This window comes from Aquarana catesbeiana, linkage group LG07, assembly GCF_042186555.1.
Source record: "Aquarana catesbeiana isolate 2022-GZ linkage group LG07, ASM4218655v1, whole genome shotgun sequence".
NCBI classification, from domain to species: Eukaryota; Metazoa; Chordata; class Amphibia; order Anura; family Ranidae; genus Aquarana; species Aquarana catesbeiana.
In genome coordinates, this window is record NC_133330.1 from 247,359,202 (window position 1) to 247,382,168 (window position 22,967).

A 22,967-nucleotide genomic window follows, 5' to 3' on the forward strand; every position below is an offset into this window, starting at 1 on the left:
TAAAGAATGCAACAAGAAATGTAAGGGTGCAATAAGGACGGCTAAGATAGAACACAAAATACACATAGCGGAGGAGAGCAAAAAAAAAATCCCAAGAAATTCTTTAAGTATGTAAACAGTAAAAAAGGGACCATATTGGTCCCATGAAGAAGGACATCTGGTTACAAAGGATCGGGAGATGGCGAAGGCATTGAATTTATTCTTCTTCACAAGGGAATCAGGGGGGGGCCTTCAGTAACCAAAACTGCAGTGTTTATCCTTATGACACATCACAGGAAGCACCTCCATGGTTAACACAGGACAGAATTAGACTTGGGAGTCTTAACATTACTAAATCACCGGGACCAGTTGGCTTGCATCCGAGGGTACTTGGGGAACTCAGTCAAGTAATTGCTAGACCCATTGTTCAAAATTTTTACTGACAGTCTGACTGGAATGGTACCAGCTGATTGGAGAAAAGCCAATGTAGCACCAATATTTAAAAAGTGCCCAAAATACATCCCTGGGAATTACAGACCAGTTAGCCTAACCACAATAGTATGCGATCTCTTGGAGGGGATAAGGGACTATATACAAGATTTTTGTAATGAAAACTGTATCATTAGCAGTAATCAGCATGGATTCATGAAGAATCGTTCATGCCAAACCAATCTATTTCCCTCCTATGAGGAGGTGAGTTGCCATCTAGATAAAGGAAGGCCGTAGACGTGGTGTATCTGGATTTTGAAAAAACATTTGACACAGTTCCCCATAAACGTTTACTGTACAAAATAAGGTTTGTTGGCATGGACCATAGGGTGAGTACATGGATTGAAAACTGGCTAAAAGGACAAGTTCAGAGGGTGATGATAAATGGGGAGTACTCGGAATGGTCAAGGGTGGGTAGTGGGGTCCCCCAGGGTTCTGTGCTGGAACCAATCCTATTTATTTTGTTCATAAACGACCTGGAGGATGGGGTAAACAGTTCAATCTCTGTATTTGTGGACCATACCGATTCTGGGGCAATCTAGGATGGAAAAGGACCTGGGGTCCTAGTAGATAGGCTTAGCAATGGCATGCAATGCCAAGCTGCTGCAAACAAAGCAAACAGAATATTGGCATGCATTAAACAGGGGATTAACTCAAGAGATAAAGCGATAATTCTGCCACTCTACATGACTCTGGTCCAGCTGCACCTGGAGTATGTTGTCCAGTTCTGGGCACCAGTCCTCAGGAATGATGTGCTGGAAATGGAGCGAGGACAGAGAAGGGCAACAAAATGAATAAAGGGACTGGGGGACATTAGTTATGAAGAAAGGTTACAAGCACTGAACTTAGTCTCTCTGGAGCAGTAGGTCTTTCCTGACATTTTCTTAGTCGCATCCTACAGCAAAAGCCATGGTCTGCAGAGAGCTTCCAAAGCATCAGAGGGATCTCATTGTTAAAAGGCATCAGTCAGGAGAAGGGTACGAAAGAATTTCCAAGGAATTAGATATACCATGGAACACAGTGAAGACAGTCATCAAGTGGAGAAAATATGGCACAACAGTGCTTGGACGTGCTTCCAAAAGTGATGAGAAGAAAACTGGTCAGGGAGGCTGCCAAGATTCCTGCAGCAATATTAAAGGAGCTGCAGGAATATCTGGCAAGTACTGGTTGTGTGTTTTTCTTTCCTTTTCCTTTTCCTTTCCTTTGTTCTTTTCTCCATGTTGAGCTTCCGTGGAGACTTAATGCTGGGCGACGTACTCTGTTTAACATCTCAATCAGATCTGTGGTATGCCTAGTATTGTCCCCCACATGTTTGGCTGGAAGAAACCCCACCTGATCTTTATCAATGAGTTTAAAGAGAAATTGGGATAGGCGATTAGCCAGGATTTTTGTAAAGACCTTGTAGTCCGAATTAAGTGCAGTTGGTCTGTAATTGTCAGGGATGGATGGGTCCCCATCTGGTTTCAGTATAACCATAATATAAGAATGTACAAAGGACGGTTGGGGGGCCTTTCCACAAAGGAGAATTAGAGGGTTAACAGGCCACATGCCCTTAACATGGTCCCCCCCCACCCCCAAAAGCACCTCATCCCCATGTTGATAGGGACAAGAGCCTCTTCCCGACAACCTTGACCATTGGTTGTCGGGGTCTGCGGGCGGGGGGCTTATCGGAATCTGGAAGCCCTCTTCAACAAGGGGACCCCTAGATCCCGCTCCCCTCCCCCGATGTGAATGGGTATCGGGTACATTGTCAAAAAGTAAAAACCACAATAGACAGTTTTTGATGATTCCTTTATTTAAATAAAAAAAAGTGTCCCGCGATGCACATCCATTGTCAATCATGCCACCCGACGGACCCTAAAAATAGAAAAAAAAAACGAAAAAACTCCGCCTCCATGGGAGTGCTCCTGCTGACTGCTGTCTTTTCCCTTTGACAGCTCTTATATAGGCAAGGGCGGGGCCACCTAATGGATAACCCCATCTGACGTTAAGTTGCCTATATAAGAGCTGTCACAGCCAAGAGACCGCAGTTGCCGGGAGGTCTTCCATCGAGGCGGAGCTTTTTAATACTTTTTTTTTTTTTTCTATCTTTCGGGTCCGTCGAGCATTGTGATTTTAGATAGATGGACATCGCGGGACACTTTTTTTTCTCTTCTTTAATAAAAGAATTGTCAAACTGTCTTCTTACTTTTTGACACTTTTTTTTTTGGTGAATGGGTATTGGTACCCCTACCCATTTACATGGAGTGGGGGGGCGGGATCTCCGATAAGCCCGCAGACCCCGACAACCAATGGCCAGGGTTGTTGGGAAGAGGCTTTTGTCGCCATCAACATGGGGATAAGGTGCTTTGGGGGCACCCCAAAGCACCCTCCCCATGTTGAGGGCAAGTGGCCTGGTATGCTTCGGGGGGGGGGGGCTTGCTCGCTTGGAACTCCCACCCCCCCCGCAGTTGTTGTCTGGTGGCCATGGCGCACGTGCATTTGCAAAAGCACTGCTGGACTTAGCAGTTTGTTTGGCGGCCATGGCGTAGCATTTATCTAGGCGCACGAAGATTTGCGTTGTACGTGAATACAGCCACGCCCATTCACTTGGACCACGCATGTACATGCGCACGCCTGCACAGAACGTTCCAGCGCACAGCTAGCCTATTTAAGCTGTATATGCCAAGCATGTGGTGCTTCCAGAAGGCAGCTATGGGACACAGCGCAGACTCTGAACAGGCACTTGCAGCAGTTCTCCTTACCTGGGTCACGTGATTCACCAAGTATTGCTTGGCAGGATAAAGTGCTTAGCAGGATTGTTGCATAGGGGCTTGGTGAGCCCTATTAAAGGTTCTCCCTTTAGAGGTGTTTTAATACTACACCCAAGTACTCTTTTTGTGGCTAGTAAATGTCTTCAAAAAAGAGGAGTGGGACTAACACTACAGGGAAGGGCACACCTATGTCGTCAGTAGTTCTTGATGAACCTAGTCATATCTCTAGTGTTGTATCTCCTCAAGGACCAGAGGCATCCGGGCAATCTGAGCCGCTACACCTATCTGGTATTATAACGCTGCTGCTTCACTCTTTATCACAAGGATGAACTGTCCTTGGCCCTAGCCAAGTTAAAGCGCAGGATTGCCTCCATCCCGTAGGGTGGCAAGAAGCATGACAGACCCCCCTCCCTGGAGTTCCCTAGTTTTGAGCAGGAATGGGTTGAGGATGGGGAAGAGCTAAAAGCTCAGGATTCTGTGGAGGGCCTGGCGGATGAGTCTGCGTCTGAGCAATCTGGACAAGAAAATATCCAGTTGCTATCTGCATCTCAGTCGCAGAGGCTTTTCATCCTGACTCTGACCAAAATGGTTTGTTCTGCCTTTAAGTTGCCTCTTGCAGAGGTGACTGAGCCCCCCTGGTCCTCCTGGGATCCCTGAGGCTTCTCACAGGCTTTCCCCCTACACCCCCTGCTGGAACAGGCGGTGTATGCTGATTGGGAACATCCTGACAGGATTTTGTTCCTCTTAAGAGGTTTTCCCTTTTTTATATCCCATGGATGAAAAGTTTGTTAAAAAAATGGAGCATGCCAGCCGTAGATGCAGCAGTCTCTTCCTTAAACAAGAACTTAACTTGTCCAGTAGATAACGCACAGGGCTTGAAAGGCCCTGTTGACAAGAAATTGGAGTCAATATTAAAGGCTTCCTTTTCTTTGGTCAGTTCAGCTATTCAGCCAGCTGTTTGCAGCAATTGGTATCTGCCAGTCTGTAAAGGATCAGGAGGATGATCTTGCTGAAAATAAGACCGATAATTCCTCGAGCACTGTGTTTTGCTGTTGATGCCTTAAAGGATTCAATACAGCAGGTTTCTCGTTTGGCTCTCTTGTCTGTACATATGCGCAGACTTTTGTGGCTTTAGAACAGGTCAGCCAAACTTCCTTGTGAAAAGTTATTGGCAGGTTTCCCTTTTCATGGGTAACGTTTTATTTTGTGAACATTTGGACAATTATATATAAAAGATTTCCAGAGGGAAGAGTTCTCTTCCTGTGAAGAAAAGCACCAGGTGTCCCTCGTTTAAAACTTCAGGGACTGCTTCCTCAAATGTCTCAGCGCCAATGCAGTTCCACCACCAACAGGGCGCTAGGGCCAGGGGCAAGCCACAAGGCCAGGGCCAGAAAAAGCCCTGGGTCCAAAATTCTTCTAAACCCAGCACCAAGCCCTCCTTTTGAGGGGACACCCCCACTCCATAGGGTGGGGGGAAGGCTGCTGCACTTTTCGGACATTTGGAGTACAATAATTCAGAATGAGTGGGTCACCTCCAATTATATCCTGCGGTTACAAGCTGGAGTTGCGGGGGGGTTCCCCCTCAGAGGTTTTTAAGATCGGGTGCATCAGATAAGGGGCACCAGACAACCCTCCTATTTGGCTCTGTATGAGTCTTTTAGGGAGGATGTTATCCTCCTTCGAGGCGGTGCCCTATGCCCATTTCCATTCCAGGCCTCTACAACAAGACATCCTGTTGGCTTGGAACAGGAGAGGACAAGCCCTGAATTTTCCAATGTTCTTATCTCTTCGGGCATGCTTAAGCCTAAGCTGGTGGTTCCAGGATCAGAACCTGTGAAAGGGAAGATCCATCCTCCTGGTAACTTGGAGAGTACTGACTACAGATGCCAGTCTCTCAGGCTGGGGAGCGACCCGAGGAACTCACAGCTCAAGGGAAATGGTCAAGGACAGAAAAGATCCTGCCCATCAACGTCCTGGAATTACGGGCAGTACGACTCGGGCTTCAGTCCGACAATGCCACTGCAGTGGCCTATGTGAACCACCATGGCGCCGAGCAAGAGATCCTCTGTCAATCGGTGGGGATGCTCTGGTAGTTCCATGGAGCCAGTACTCCCTGGTTTATGCTTTCCCTCTGATCCCTTCCACATTTGTTGTGCAGGATCAGGAGAGGGGGTTCCAGTCATTTTGAAGCCAGGATGTTAAAGGACCGTGGCATCTCAGGAACAGTGGTGTCTACCCTAGTGAATGCTAGAAAAGCTGTCACTAGGAAGATCTTTCATGAGGTCTGGAAGACTTATATTGCTTGGTGTGAAGCCAAAAAATGGCATCCTCGGAAATACGTGATTGGGAGAATTCTCTCTTTTCTACAGTCCGCTGTGGAAATCAAATTGGCTTTGAGTCAAGTTTCGGCCCTATTGGTATTCTTTAAAAGGCCTTTTAGCCTCCCATTCACTGGTCCGAAAACTTTTATGCAGGGTCGCAACTCGCTTGCTTCCCCCCATTAGGTCAGCTATGTGTCCTTGGGACTTGAACTTGGTACTGTCTGTGTTACAGAAACAACTATTTGAACCTATCAAGGAAATTCCATTAGACTTGCTGTCATGTAAGCTAGCCTTCTGGATGGCTATCGCCTCGGCTAGAAGGGAGTCGGATTTGGCGGCCCTTTCATGCCGTACTTGATCCTTCACCACGTCAGGGTCGTGTTATGACCTGTTCCACCCTTCTTTGCCAAACGTGGCGTCAGCCTTTAATTTTAATCAGGACATTATTTTGCCTTATTTTTTCTCTCAGCCTTGTTAGGCAAAAGAGACGACTGCACTCTTTGGATGTTTTCGGGGCAGTCAAGGTTTATTTGTCTAGATCTGCAGAGATCCGAGGATCAGACTTCTTTTTTTGTTTTACCAAAAGGACCCAAGAAGGGGCAGGCAACTTCCAAGGCTTCCATTGCCAATTTGGGTCTGTCAATTGATTATTCAGGCCTACGGTCTGAAACATAAAGCTCCTGCCTTTTAGGGTGAGCGCTCATTCTACCAGGGTGTAGGAACCTCCTGGGCTTTTCGCCATCAGGTATCTGTGGCTCAGATTTGTAAGGCTGCTACCTGGTCTTCAGTGAATACGTTCACAAAATTTAATCAAGTGGATGTTAGAGCCCGTTAGTACACCCGTAGATGTACTGCGGGTTGCCGTTTAAGTTCTGATGGCTATTGTTTGGCAGGGGGTCTCCCTCCCATCAAGGCTATTGCTCTGGGACGTCCCAGCAGGTAATGAATATTAGCCTGACTCTGTCCCATGATGTATGAAAAAGAAAATATGATTTTTTTCGTCATACCTGTAAAATCCTTTTTCTTTGAGTACATCATGGGACACAGAGATCCCTCCCCTCTTTTTTGAGGATTCAGAACTTGCTACAAAACTGAAGTGCTTCCTGTGTGGGAGGGGTTATATAGGAGATCACTTCCTGTCTAAAGACCTTTGGTCTACCAGTGTCCATTCACCTGGGGATTAAGTATAACCCAGCAGGTAATGAATACTAGCCTGACTGTGTCCCATGATGTACTCAAAGAAAAGGATTTTACAGGTAAGTATGACGAAAAAATCCTATTATTTCCATTTTGTAATATTAGACTCCTATTAGTTTGATTGCTTAATATATACTGAATTTTACAAGAGCATGTACATTGATGATCAAACTAGACTGTGATGGAGAACTCAATACTACCATCTGCTGGTAAAAAAAAAAACACAAAGACATTAAAGACATTTAATCTATTCAAACCATTTATAGATGTTCCCACTATTATTCTTGAAAGCTGTTATTCTGTTAAATTATACAGTATGATCAAATTTCTTAGTCTGTAATTTCCACCTACCTCACATTTAATTTTGCTTTTTAAACAGGTGTGTTGAAAGCAAAATGTAAAGTGCAGTAACCCATTATTAAATAAGCGATCAGACTTTAGCAACATACATTTGAATGCTGTGTATAACTGTGAACAGGCATCATTGCCCTATCACTGTATTGGCATGGAGATAAAGTCAAAATTAAGCCTTTTACTCATCTTTAAATGACCCATTGAAGGCATTAAGTGATGGTCAAGGGGCAGGATACAATATGTGTGCATGCAGAGACACTGATCCTGCCTCCAATCAGATCTGGTCCCATGATCACCATTATGGCGAATCCCCACATTTGCAATTCTCTTCCGGGTTTCCTGAGAGGTTTGAATGGGAGGGGTATTTTTTATATATATTTTTTTTTGTTTTATACAGTATACCAGCCACTAGCGATAATTGCATGTAAAATCCGGAAGGCTGGTTGTACCCAAGTTGATCGATTTAACTTGGTACATTCAGCCCACACATACATGGTTCGAATCTTGGCCAGTTCCTGCTGAACTGGCCGAGATTTGAACCGTCTGTGGCTGGCCTCTTAGAAACAGCCTGAAAACCAAACTCTAGAAATTTTAACTCTCAGGTGCTAAGTCTATCATAGCTTCGAATTGTATGATCAAACTCTTTCTTGTGATCCTTGAGAAAGAATAACCTTACATTAAAAGTAAGGATGAGCTCAGGCGTGTTCGCAAGCCGCACATGCCAAGCCCACATGCCGAGATGTGCGGCTGCAGAGATCGGGAAATGTCTCACTGCTTGTGATTAGCGCTGTGCAGTGCCAACTTCCTGGCGGGCTCGGCACGTGCGGCTTGTAAACAGCCTGCGCTCATCCTTAATCCTCATCCTTAAAAGCAGCTTGTGGGGTCAGGGGTGGCTTGTTTTTTTTACCTCTTTTACCACTTGTTAGGAATAGTTTTAATGTCCAAAGTCTGGGCACAGGTTCACTTTAACATTCCCCTAGCTGAATACTCAAAGTGGTTGTAAACCCTTTTAAAAAACTAAAGGAAAAAAAAAAAAAAAACCTGCAAGACAAAGCCATAATAAGCTAGTATGCATAGCATACTAGCGCATTATGAATTACCTGAGATTGAAGCCCCCGCAGCGTTGCTCGTTCACCGCTGTGGTGGCCGACATCTCTCCAGGTAGTTACTTCCGGGTATCGCGGCTCCGGCGTTGTGATTGGCCAGAGCCGCCGGTAACGGCACTGTACAACTGAAGCAACGGCACATAGGTGCCGTTGCTTCAGTTTGCTTAAGTGCACATGTGCCGTTGACGTCGGCACATGCAAATACAGGGATATCTCCTAAACCGTACAGGTTTAGGAGATATCCAGTGTAGCTACATGTAAGCCTAATTATAGGCTTGCCTGTAGTATAAAGTGGTTGTAAAGGGTTTACAACCACTTTAACCGTCTAAAACAGGCTTTTAACACTTAACAAGTCCTTAACATTTAACCTAACCCCTGAAGTGGCTTCAGAAAACTTGGCTGTTTTTGACCTCAGAGATATTTGTACAAATCAGTAGTAAGACCTCATCTGGAATATGCAGTTCAGTTTTGGGCACCAGTTCTCAAAAAGAATATCGGGGAACTGGAGAAAGTGCAGAGAAGGGCAACCAAACTGATAAGAGGTATGGAGGACCTCCGCTATGAGGAAAGAGTAGACAAACTGAATTTGTTCTCTCTTGAGAAGAGGAGATTAAGGGGGGATATGATCAACATGTATAACCCCTGTGCGTACTCGGCTTTCCGGAGTTATACCGGGATAATGCCCGCAGCTGCAGGCATTATCCCGGTACTGTTGTTTAGAGCTGGCGATCGGCTATCCAGTTATAACAACCGATGCAGATAAAAGCCGCTCGGCTGTTATACCGGAGGAGCGGGACGCCCCCCACCCCCACCCGCCGCTCTTACCGGGCCTCCCGTTCCATCAGGAGGCCCGATGACCAATCGGCTGGGGACGGGCTGGAACGAAGCTGTGAGCTTATTGTTAATTGTAAACACGGAAGCGACATCATGACGTCACTTCCCGTTTACTCGGCTGCCAATGGCGCCGGTTTTAAAAAAAAAAATACACAGTATTCAGAATCGCCGTTTTCGGCGATCTGAATACTTTGAAGTGCAAAGGAGGGATCGGGGGTCTTTTAGACCCCCGATCCCTCCATAAAGATTACCTGTCACCATCTATTACTGTCACAAGGGATGTTTACATTCCTTGTGACCGCGATAAAAGTCATTAATTTTTTATTTTTTTTTTTTAAAAGCACGATTTATAAATATAAAAATAAATAATATAAGTAAGAAGAAAACAAATTTTTTTAAAGCGCCCCCCGTCCCCGCAAGCTCGCGCATACGGAGGTTGCGCCCGCATATGTAAACGGTGTTCAAATCACACATGTGAGGTATCGCCACGATCGAGAGCAATAATTCTAACACTAGACCTCCTCTGTTACTCTAACCTGGTAACCGTAAAAAAAATTTAAAGCGTCGCCTATGGAGATTTTTAAGTACCGTAATTTGTTGCCATTCCACGAGTGCGTGCAATTATAAAGCGTGACATGTTTGGTATCTATTTACTTGGCGTAACGTCATCTTTCACATTATACAAAAAAACTGGGTTAACTTTACTGTTTGTTTTTTTTAAAATTCATGAAAGTGTCCCTTTTCCCAAAAAGTTGCGTTTATAACACCGCTGCACAAATACCGTGTGACATAAAATATTGCAACAATCGCCATTTTATTCTCTAGATTCTCTGCTAAAAATATATATATATATATATATATATATATATATATAATTATAATGTTTGGGGGCTCTAAGTAATTTTCTAGCAAAAAATACGGATTTTAACTTGTAAACACCAAATTTCAAAAATAGGCCTAGTCATGAAAGGGATAAACACATAAAGGGTCCATATTGTGAACTTGGTGTTGTTATTCACTTTAAGGTCATCACAGATGACAAGTGCACACTCTTTACGTCCTAGAGGAAAAGTTTTAATCTCCAAATACGGAAGGGTTTCTTCACAGTAAGAGCTGTGAAAATGTGAAATAGACTCCCTCCAGAGGTGGTTCTGGCCAAGTGCGTCCTATGTTTACTACTGGAATCTCGCCCCACAGCATCCGATCCCTGCACTGGTGCCGATCCAGGATCGTGCGCTGCAGCCTGATGTTCCCTAACAGCTGTTTCATCCCCACAATGGTTTGCAGCATTATCAAGGAGGTACCATGATGACAGTTTCATAATACTTTTCTCTGTTTCTCTAACCTTCCTTTGTTGTTTGCTTTTCTTTAATTCATGAAAAAAAAAATTTTAAACAGTTGTTAGTGTCTTTTGGCGGGATTTGTGACGTCATACCAGTCTGGGGGTGGGAGGAGTTTTTTTTTTTTTTTTCCTTTTTCTCTTTTTCTGATTGGTTGATGCTTCTTTAAATATTTTCCACTGTTTTTCCACATTTATCACATGCCTGACTCCGAAATGTTGCACTCTCCTTGTGTTGTGGTCATGCAATAAATTACATGTTTGGACGCTACCTACGCCGTTCCATGGTGTGCTGGCAAATATCTTCATTGTGACTTGAACCAGCATCTAGCTGGTTGTTGCTGCAGCACCCATATTTGTGAGCTCATCCAGGAATGTGTGCGATGGGAATATGAAGTACCACCAAATTTAACACACCTGCTCCCCATTCACACCTGAGACCTTGTAACACTAACAAGTCCCATGACACCAGGGAGGGAAAATGGATAATGAATTGGGCCCAATTTGGACATTTTCACTTAGGGGGTGCACTCACTTTTGTTGCCAGCGGTTTAGACATTGTGTTGTGTTATTTTGAAGGGACAGTAAATTTACACTGTTATACAAGCTGTACACTCACTACTTTACATTATAGCAAAGTGTCATTTCTTCAGTGTTGTCACATGAAAAGATATAATAAAATATAAAAATGTGAGGGGTGTACTCACTTTTGTGAAATACTGAATGTAACCATATGTAACTACATAAATCAGTACAGCTTGCATGATGGCAATAGGTCTTTCCTCTCTTGCTGTCAGCCCAGGCCAGCTTGATGCCACCATATATTAATGACATTTAGTGTGTACATGACGACTCAGAAGAATTGGTTTAGGTGATACTAGGCATCTGATGCTGGTAGGCAAAGAATTTGAGTCATTGGGGGACAATGCTGAACAGAAGGAGATGAGGTGGTTTTAGGTGTAATATATTTTTTCTACTAAGCCTGTCAGGGAGGCAATTTTTTAAATATAGATGAATTCGTCCCTGAGATTTGTATAGTTTATAAATAAAAACGTGTGTCTCCTTGCTTTTTATCAGGGTAACGCTTGTTTGTATCTCTACAGGGTTGAGTTTACAGCCCTTAGTGCAGATCCCTCTGTAGTCAATCTTGGTCAGGGGTTTCCAGATATACCTCCTCCATCTTATGTCAAAGAAGGTCTCGCTCAAGTGTCAGCTGTGGACAGACTGAATCAGTACACACGTGGCTTTGTAAGTATGTTTTTTTTTTTTTTTTTTTTAAACGATTCAATAAAGAAGCACTATGCTAGGCACCATTTCAATTTATGGTGATAAATAAACCCAAATATATAGATTCAGAGCAATTGGAACCATTCTAGAACTAGGGAACCATTGGTTCTTGCAGTCATACCTATGTTAAAGCATACAATGTCATGGATCAGTATATCACAGTACTTACTGGGGATGAGCTCATTATAGTTTCCATTTACTTCTAATGGCCTGTCACTATAACCAGATGATGTGTATAACTGTTCAGTAGCAAAGCTTGTCCTGCAGTTGCAAGGGACCCCTAAATCCAGATGCATGCCATATGCTAAATTTATCACTTACAGCATGTGTTCAGCTTGTCTTTTGAAACTTGAAATCACAGCTTTTCTATATAATATATAGATAAATGCAGGCAACTTGTTGTGTCTGCTGTTCGTGCCATAACCTTCTTATTTTACTCTTTCTTATGATGGCTTACATTTCAAACAGCATCTTTATATGCAACATATTGTTCTGGTTGAAGAAAAATTACTAGGTTATGTATGATGATCTATAGAGAAGAGTTAAAGTGGTTGTAAAGTTAAAATAAGTATATACAGTGCCTTGAAAAAGTATTCACACCCCTTGAAATTTTCCACATTTTGTCATGTTACAACCAAAAACGTAAATGTACTTTATTTGGATTTTGTGATAAACCAATACAAAGTGGCACATACTTGTGAAGTTCAAGGAAAATGATAAATGAGTTTCAACATTTTTTACAAATAAGTATGTGAAAAGTGTGGTGTGCAGTTGTATTCAGCCCCCCTGAATCAATACTTTGTAGAACCACCTTTTGCTGCAATTACAGCTGCAAGTCTTTTGGGGATGTCTCTACCAGCTTTGCTAGAGAGTGACCTTTTTGCCCATTCTTCTTAGCAAAATAGCTCAAGCTCCGTCAGATTGGATGGAGAGCTTCTTGCCACAGGACTTTGGCTGGGCCATTCTAACACATGAATTTGCTTTTGATCTAAACCATTCTATTGTAGCTCTGGCTATACGTTTAGAGTCATTGTCTTGTTGGAAGGTGAACCTCCGCCCCAGTTTTAAGTCTTTTGCAGACTCTAAGAGGTTTTCTTCTAAGATTGCCCTGTATTTGGCTCCATCCATCTTCCCATCAACTCTAACCAGCTTCCCTGTCCCTGCTGAAGAAAAGCATCCCCACAACATGATGCTGCTACTACCATGTTTCACGGTGGGGATGGTGTGTTCAGGGTGATGTGCAGTGTTAGTTTTCCGCCACACATAGCGTTTTGCTTTTAGGCCAAAAAGTTCAAAAAAGTGACCAGAGCACCTTCTTACACATGTTTGCTGTCCCCCCCACATGGCTTCTCGCAAACTGCAAACGGGACCTCTTATGGCTTTCTTTTAACAATGGCTTTCTTCTTGCCACTCTTCCATAAAGGCCAGATTTGTGGAGAGCACGACTATTAGTTGTCCTGTGGACAGATTCTCCCACCTGAGCTGTGGATCTCTGCAGCTCCTCCAGAGTTACCATAGGCCGCTTCACTGACTAATGCTCTCCTCGCTCGGCCTGTCAGTTTAGGTGGACGGCCACATCTTGGTAGATTTGCGGTTCGACCATACTCTTTCAATTTTTGGATGATGGATTGAACAGTGCTCCGTGAAATGTTCGAAGCTTGGGATATTTTTTTATAACCTAACCCTGCTTTAAACCTTTGCACAACTTTATCCCATACCTGTCTGATGTGTTCCTTGGCCTTCATGATTCTGCTTGTTCACTAAGGTTCTCTAACATACCTCTGAGGCCAGGTTCACACTGGTACAGCACGACAGTCGTACCCCTTTGATCCGACTTTGCCCTGTGACTTGAAGTCCGACATGCGTCCGACTTTGATCCCCGACATTACCAGGCACTGTGTTTGTTATGAATCTTTTAAAGGGGATGCTTTGGGGCAGGGGCACTGCGCCCCCCTGCCCCAAAGCATCTTGTCCCCATGTTGATGAGGACAAGGGCCTCTTCCCAGATTCCGGCCCCCCACCCTATGTGAATGAGTATGGGGTACATTGTACCCCTACCCATTCGCCTAAAAAATGTAAAAAAAGTCAAAAATTAAAACACATTACACAGGTATTTAAAGTAATTTATTAAAGCAGAGTTTTGCTTAAAAAAAATTAAGTCGGCAGCTACAAATACTGCAGCTGCTGACTTTTTTAATAATCGGACACTTACCTGTCCCCTAAAAAAAGGATATCCGCCCCCCCCCCCCCCCCAAAAAAAAATTACATGTCAAATGCGGCATGTCAGGGGGTCACCTCCCTTAAAGTGAAAGTTCCATTTTTGGGTGGAACTCCGCTTTAAGGCAGCTCAGGCGTCTCTTCCAACTTCTTCTCCCCTTTCTGACTCTTTTTGCTTCCTCCGCTGATGTCTTCTAGCCCTCTCCAGTTCTTCTCCCTCTGTCCACTGTCTTCCCCGCTGTCTGGGCCTTCTCTGCTATCTTCTCGCTCTTTTGCTGGGTCTTCTCTGCTATCTTCTCTCCCTGTTCAATGTACAATGTACCCCATACTCATTCACATAGCCCCCCGCCCGCAGACCCCGACAACCAGCAGCCAGGGTTGTTGGGAAGAGGCCCTTGTCATTATCAACATGGGGACAAGGTGCTTTAGGGTGGGGGGCACAGGGCCCCTTCTGCCCCAAAGCACCCATCCTCCCCATGTTGAGGGCATGCGGCCTGGTATGGTTCAGTGAGGGAGGGGGCGCTTGCTCGTCCCCACCCCCTTTCCTGACCTGCTGGGCTGTGTGCTCGGATAAGGGTCTGGTATGGATTTTGACGGGCATGGGGTTACCCTTCAAATCCATATCAGACTGAAGGGCCTGGTATGCTCTTGGAGGGGGAACCCATACTGGGTTTTTAAATTTAAAATTTTTTTTTTTTTTTAATTTGGCGTGGAGTTCCCCTTCAAGAGCATCAGAGCACAAGTCGCATGCCAAAGTCAGATCAGTCAAGGTGGCGATCCAACTTTGATCCAACTTCAGTGATATTCAATGGGCTGAAGTAGGATCAAAGTCGGACCAAAGTAGTGCAGGGAGCATTTTCAAAGTCGAACCAGTTAAGACGGCTCCCATAGGGAAACATTGATTTTCACACGTCATGCGATATGAGCTTCCAATGTCAGAGCGTTTGTCGTACCAGTGTGAACCCGACCTGAGGGCTTCACAGAACAACTGTATTTATACTGAGATTAATGGCCCGTGCACACGATCCGAATATCACACGACCGTTCTCGCTTAATAGTCGCAAGTAGAAATTGAATAGCTAAATAAAGTCACGAAAATTCTCGTATGACAGAAAAAAAAATCGGAAGTGATGTCATGTGTTGTAATGTATTTGTATTGAATTTTCAGACGACAACTATACTGACTAACCGAAAATCGTATGATCTAGAATTGTACGAGGGAAATTTTCGTGCATGCCTGATCGAATAAGATCAGATGAATGGTCGTGATCGGCTGTCGAAAGTAGTGTACACACTATCCGAAAATTGTATGATCCTTCCTCGGACGACCGTTTTCGGACAATATTCGGATCGTGTGTACGGGCCATTAGGCCCCATGTACACGGGACACTGCTAAACACGTTCAGAGGCAGTTGGACGCTTTTTTCAACTGCCCCTGAAATCTCGTTTATTGCCATTTTTTTGCAGTTGCATGTAACAGCGTTTCTTTGGAAGTAAAAAAATGGGTTCAGACGCAGAAGATTTCCACGTTTCAGACGCCAAACGTGGCTAAACGCGGTACCGGCCTCATGTATACTGCTGCTGGTAAACGGATGTTTAGTAGCAGTTGGGCATTTTTTTCAACTGCTCCTGAACTCTCCGTTCGTTTATAGTCGTTTCTAGGCAGTTGCGTTTAGGGACTTTTTTTGGAACCCAAAAAAATGCATTCAGAAGCAGTGTTTAGAGGCATTTCAAACGCCAAACGCGGCTATCCACGTTTAGGCGCATTTTTGTCTAGTAGCATTTTTAAAGGGAAACATTTTATTTATTACTTTTGAGCCTGGAAAATGCTAAACACACCAAAAACTCAATTATCACTGTATGCAAACTTTATATACCATGTGAGATTCCCCTCATCAGCCAATTATGCTGTACAATACACAACTTGCTTTACTTGACGCTAAAGTTGAGTCACCAACAGACGTTCCTCTGGTGGCACGCTTTTCCTCATGTTGGTGTCCATGCGAACTAGACGGGGTCTAACTTTTTCCAAGAGAACGTCAAAGGTGACAATAGACATGCATGTAAAATTAAAAAATTTCTCTGGGTAATTACGCAGCTGAACATATTAGAAAAGTATCCTGTAGACATGTGTTGAGCCATCAATGGATGTGTCCAGTAGTCACAAACTCTCGTCCTCTCACGCAGTTTTCTACATTTTTGGAGCATCAGCAAAAGCAACATTAGGAGCATTTCCGCACACATGCTCATCATGGGATCCATATTAACAAACCAACCAAAAAAACAGCTATAAGCACACTGCTTTCTCAGCTGCTACTCGCACTGTTCTCTCACAGCATGGCTGAAATAAATACTTGTTTTTAGTGCTTTCTAATCATTTGGGAGGGTCTCCTGAGGTTATCTTTATTAAACTCTCCTGAACACAAACGTGGCTAAACGTGGCTTGTAAACGCTGCTAAACACACATTTTTAAACATGGATTACTAGCTGCGATGTTCCAGCATTCAGGAGAGTTTGAGAAATGTCCCGTGTACTTAAAGCCTTAGGTGACTTCTTTCTACATTTTTGGAACACAAAAAAATGCATTCAGGACGGATGTTCAGAGGCATTTAAAACGCCAAATGCCTGTAACAGCTTGTAAACGCTGTAACTTGCGTTTTTAGGTGCGTTTTTGTTTACAGGCGTTTTTCATTTTTGGCTGTTTGAGGGAAAAAAAAATATTAAAAAAAAAAAAAGTTTCAAAACGTGGCAAAACTGATGTTTTAAATGTCGGTTACTATCTGTCAAGTTAAATCGCTCAGGAAAGTGGTAAAAATATCCCGTGTACGTGAAGCCTTAAGGCGCCTGAAAACCAATGCATGCCATGCTTTTCACATATTTATTTGTAAACAAATTTGAAAACCATTTATCATTTTCCTCCACTTCACAATTATGTACCACTTTGTGTTGGTCTATCACAAAAAACCCAATAAAATACATTTACATTTTTGGTTGGAACATGACAAAATGTGGAAAATTTTAAGGGATATGTATACTTTTTCAAGGCACTGTATACTTTTGTAATTAACCAACTTGTCTTGCTTACCTGTTCTGTGCAATGGTCTTGCACAGATCGTCTCGATCCTCCTTTGCTGGGGTCCCCTGCTGGTGCTTTTTGGCTCCTCCTCTCCTTGGTGTGCTACCATAAGAAGCCACTTCCTATGGTGCCACACCTGTGGGCAATCTGGAGCCATGCTGTATGCTTTTATTGACAGGTACACAGTGTGGCTTGGCTTTAGCTATCATGGACAATTCCTTTCAAATTCATGAGGATTCTTTTCTGGCTACTTGAGTGATTCGCTTAATGGTCAACATATTTTTTGAACTTGTGTTTTTATATAGGTATAGTTATGGAAATATATAGTTACTCAACTGAGATCTAGGTGTGTTCAGTGTTTGCATTAAGAGTCACATTTAGTTGAGTATCTTTGTAAAATCTGTTTGTTCTTTCAGATTTTGTTTTCGATTAATTTTTATTAAAATATCAAATAGAAAGGAAAAAGTACAATTTTCCACCATACAAGCATAATAAAAAATAATACATTAGTGTGGTAGAATTATGTAGAGAATCACAAAACCATCTAACCAGAAATATTTTAAACACAAAGAATCTTGTACTAAAAGAAAAGTTGTCCCTAAGAGAAACATCTCAAACATAAACAAAAGGAGTGGAGAAAAGTTCAAAAAGAAAATAAAAGAAAACAATTGAAAATGGAGAGTACTGAGAAAGGAGCACACATTAGGGAATCAGTATAAAACCGATTAATAGTATATTTTAAACATAAACATAACTGATACAACCCCTGGCAAAAAATATGGAATCACCAGTCCCTGAGGATGTTCCTTCAGTTGTTTATTGTTGTAGAAAAAAATCAGATCACAGACATGGCCAAAAACTAAAGGCATTTCAAATGGCAACTTTCTGGCTTTAAGAAACACTAAAAGAAATCAAGAAAAATAATTGTGGTGGCCAGTAACAGTTAAATTTATAGAACAAGCACAGGGAATAAATTATGGAATCACTCAATTCTGCGGAAAAAATTATGGAATCACCCTGTAAATTTTCATTACAAACACTAACACCTGCATCAGATTAAATCTGCTTGTTAGTATGTAGGTAAAGAGGGTAAATCATCATGCAGTGTTGCACAAGATGTTGGTTGTTCACAGTCGGCTGTGTCTAAAACATGGACCAAATACAAACAACATGGGAAGGTGGTTAAAGGCAAGCATACTGGTAGACCAAGGAAGACATCAAAGCGTCAAGACAGAAAACTTAAAGCAATATGCCTTGAAAAAAGAAAATGTACAACAAAACAAATGAGGAACAAATGGGAGGAAACTGGAGTCAACATCTGTGACCGAACTGTAAGAAACCGCCTAAAGGAAATGGGATTTACATACAGAAAAGCTAAAAAAGCCATCTCTAACACCTAAACACAAAAAAACAAGGTTACAATGGGCTAAGGAAAGGCAATCGTGGACTGTGGATGATTGGATGAAAGCCATATTCAGTGAGGAATCTCGAATCTGCATTGGGCAAGGTGATGATGCTGGAACTTTTGTTTGGTGCCGTTCCAATGAGGTTTATGCAGACGACTGTGAAATAAAATACTGCTCTTAACAAAACCTGCTTGAGCTGCGACTAAAAAGTAGTAAACTGCATGTTCTGTAGATAAGAAAAGTCGCGCTAAAGATGTGAAAAAGGCCAGAATCAAGTGCCTATAGCTTTATAGAGAGGTATCTGAACATAAGTGACAATCACTATGCCTTAAAATTAGAGTGGTGAAACACAAGAATTGCGCCTATGTCTGCAAAAAAGAAATAAACGGTGCTGTGACGTGATGCAAGTGACAAATAAATGTCTCAAAACAACCTAACAAAGATATGGCAAACGAAAATAACTGTGACGAATGAATATCTCCAAAAAAACGTGAATAAAATATGTAAAAATTAAATGATGTGAACAAATCTTAAAGGTGCAGATATTGCCCCTAATCACAGTACACAAAGCAAAATTTGTGGGAGGAGGTGACCCATCCTAACCATCCTGGTGCGGCCGGCTGAGAGGGTTTTTTGCAGACCGGATGACATCTAGTGCCTGTTATACAGATCCCAGGCTGGGGTTGCAGCCATCCGCTCAGTAAGGTCTCCTATCACTAAGAGACCAACATCTTTTGGTAAGAGGCAGCAGTTTTGGAAGGTGGAGGTTTATCAACGCACCCTATTCACTGCAGCAAGATTACCAATATTTCACCTGTCACCTGGGGATATTCATTTTAATTTTTTTTTTCTTATCCAGCATATGGACTATTACCAATTTTGCTTTGTGTACTGTGATTAGGGGCAATATCTGCACCTTTAAGATTTGTTCACATCATTTAATTTTTACATATTTTATTCACGTTTTTTTGGAGATATTCATTTGTCACAGTGATTTTCGTTTGCCATATCTTTGTTAGGTTGTTTTGAGACATTTATTTGTCACTTGCATCACGTCACAACACCGTTTATTTATTTTTTGCAGACATAGGAGCAATTCTTGTGTTTCACCACTCTAATTTTAAGGCATAGTGATTGTCACTTATGTTCAGATACCTCTCTAGAAAGCTATAGGCACTTGATTCTGGCCTTTTTCACATCTTTAGCGCGACTTTTCTTATCTACAGATTATGCAGACGACTGTCTGAAGAAAACATGCAAATTTCCACAGTCAATTATGATATGGGGCTGCATGTCAAGTAAAGGCACTGGGGAGATGGCTGTCATTAAATCTTCTATAAATGTACAGGTTTACATTGAAATTTTGGACACTTTTTTTATCCCATCTATTGAAAGGATGTTTGGGGATGATGAAATCATTTATCAAGATGATAATGCATCTCACCATAGAGCAAAAACTGTGAAAAAATTCCTTGAAGAAAGACACATAAGGTCAATGTCATGGCCTGCAAACAGTCCGGATCTCAATCCAATTGAAAATCTGTGGTGGAAGTTAAAGAAAATGGTCCATGACAAGGCTCCAACCTGCAAAGATGATTTGGCAACAGCAATCAGAGAAGGCTGGAGCCAGATTGATGAAGAATACTGTTTATCACTCATTAAGTCAATGCCTCAGAGACTGCAAGCGGTTATAAAAGCCAGAGGTGGTGCAACAAAGTACTAGTGATGTGTTGGAGTGTTATTTTGTTTGTTTTTCATGATTCCATAATTTTTTCCTCAGAATTGAGTGATTCCATAATTTATTCCCTGTGCTTGTTCTATAATTCTAACTGTTACTGGCCACCACAATTATTTTTCTTGATTTCTTTTAGTGTTTCTTAAAGCCAGAAAGTTGCCATTTGAAATGCCTTTAGTTTTTGGCCATGTCTGTGATCTGCTTTTTTTTCTACAACAATAAACAACTGAAGGAACATCCTCAGGGACTGGTGATTCCATAATTTTTGCCAGGGGTTGTAAATGGTCAATCCAGGGTTTCCATATTTTGACAAAATAACATTGTTTGTCTAGTAATATTGCTGAAAGACGTTCATTAATCGTTTATATATGGCCATTTATTTTTATCCAATTCAATGGGAACAGTAGGAGATTTCCAGGATCTGGCTATTGGTAATTCTAGCAATAGAGTTCTTTCAATTTTTTAAAATTTCAAACAACTTGCAGTGTATCTGTAATACCTTTTTTTTTTTTTTTTTTTTTTTTTTTTTTTTTTTTTTTTTTTTTTTTTTATAGGGTCACCCACCGCTGGTAGATGCTCTCTCTCAGGTTTATGGCAAAGTGACTGGAAGGAAGATCAATCCAAACAAAGACATCCTTGTGACAGTGGGAGCATATGGATCCCTTTTCAGTGCAATCATGGGGCTTATGGAAGAAGGTGATGAGGTGAGTTTCGTTTTTGTCTTAAAGAGATCCTAAGTCCTTTTTATTTAGACCCCTTTCACACCGAGGGCGTTTTGCTGGCGCTATAGCGGTAAAAATAGCGCCTGCAATCCGCCCTCAAACAGCTGCTCCATTGTTTCCAGTGTGAAAGCCTGAGGGATCGGCGCGCTGGTGTTTACCGCTCCTCCACCGCTGCTCCCCATTGAAATCAATGGGGCAGCGCTAAGATACCGCCGGCAAAACGCCGCTATTGCGGGTGTTTTTAACCCTTTTGCAGCTGCTAGCGGGGGTACAAGCGCAGCTAAAAATAGCTGCATTTTACCTTCGACGCTATAGGCGGCTCGGTGTGAAAGGGGTCTTATGTATGTAAATGTGATAATCTGAATGTTACTTTGTGTACTTATGTGTAAACTATTGTGTTTTAAAAGAGAGCTATAGTGGTTTAGTCTTGGTTTTACAGATAAAAATTGAATGCATGACAAAGGATTAATAGGGCACCATGAAAATATTAAATCTTTACCAACTGATGATAAATTGTTATTGTTGTGTTTTTTTTTTTTTTTTTTTTTTTTTAGAAAGTAATAGCTCAAAACGTATGTAATACTTTTCCTGCAAAGGTTTTGTTATGCCTCTTTTCCACTGAGCAGATCGGTTCGGGTCGGTACAGTTTGAATGGCCTAGAATGGTCCGGTCTATTCTGGTGAGCGTTTCCACTGCAAGTGGGACCACAAGGGGCCATACAGGGTTTAGAAAAAATGCCTCAGCATAGCACAGCAGAGGGTTTTCTGTCAGCCAATCAGTGGAATGTATCGTAGGTCCGCCCTAACCGAACCGTTCCACTTTCTATGGCCCCACATCTGAAGCAGGACCCTGAATGGAGCGGTTCGGTTCGGTTGTATGGGCCGCTTTCATAATGGAAACACCCAAAATAGCGTACCGTAACGAACCGAACCGATCCGCTCAGTGGAAACAAGGCATTAGTATGTTGATAGAGCAGTGTTCAATATTCTCCTTTTCCATGGTGTTTTTCAAGTTGGTATGGCGGAATTATCGGTTCTTTTAGACTTTTTTTTTTTTGGTCCAGGTCAGGTGTTGGTCTTTTGTCTTTTTAGGTAATCTTGGACACTACTACCTTTCTATCTACATTAAAATATATCAGGGTGGAAATAGCGAGTGTGCAGGTTAGAAAGTCTTCTTCAACTCTTATGCCCTGTACACACGGTCGGATTTTCCGACGGAAAAAAGTGCGATCGGATTGTGTTGTCGGAAATTCCGATCGTGTGTGGGCTCAATCAGACTTTTTCCTTCGGAATTTCCGACACACAAAGTTTGAGAGCAGGATATAAAATTTTCCGACAACAAAATCCGATCGTGTGTACACAAATCCGATGCACAAAGTGGCACGCATGCTCAGAATAAATTAAGAGGCGAAAGCTATTGGCTACTGCCCCGTTTATAGTCCCAACATACATGTTTTACGTCACCGCGTTCAGAGTGATCGGATTTTCCGACAACTTTGTGCGTGTTTATGCAAGACAAGTTTGAGCCAACATCCGTCGGAAAAAATCCGATGGATTTTGTTGTCGGAATGTCCGATCAATGTCTGATCAATGTCCGATTGTGTGTACAGGGCATTACTGTTTTTCCTATAATAATTTGGCATCAGAAATGTCTGCAGGTCACCTCTCCTGCCAGTTTACATCTGGCAGGAGAGGTGACCTTCATGGCCCAAAACTAGTACTAATTCACTATAGGTAGCAGTAAAATATAACACCACTATAAAGTTTGATACTTTAATGTAATGTAAACAATCCAGTTTATTTATTGGATGCACATGAAAATTTAGGGTCTGACATTGAAGATTAAAATCGAACAGTAAAATCAACCTTCGTTAAAACCAAAGCTCAGTCAGAATTGAAGTACTCTGAAATGATAGTGTCAGCGATCCGCCATGACTCCAGTAAGCAAAGGGTTAATGTCAGCAAGTGTGCTGTGTGTGTCAAACCTCAGCGGCAGACTCTGTGGCTGTAATGCACATAAATGATGGAATGGGAGTTGCAGCTCGCTGAAATACAATAGAAGGTGCAACGAGGAATGCCAAACTCACTGTGACCAGAGATGTGATATAAACCGCGTCAGAAGATTCCACTGATCCTGCTGGCTGGCCAAACAC

At 42.5% G+C, this 22,967-nt stretch overlaps 1 protein-coding gene across 1 annotated transcript in view; it reads left to right on the plus strand.

Annotated features, from left to right (window-relative positions):
• KYAT3 (kynurenine aminotransferase 3) overlaps positions 1–22,967 on the plus strand; it is a 76,108-nt gene that overhangs the window by 8,377 nt on the left and 44,764 nt on the right. Inside the window, 2 exon segments of the mRNA XM_073593184.1 lie at positions 11,476–11,620; positions 20,648–20,797. Coding sequence (XP_073449285.1) covers positions 11,476–11,620; positions 20,648–20,797 — 295 coding nt within the window.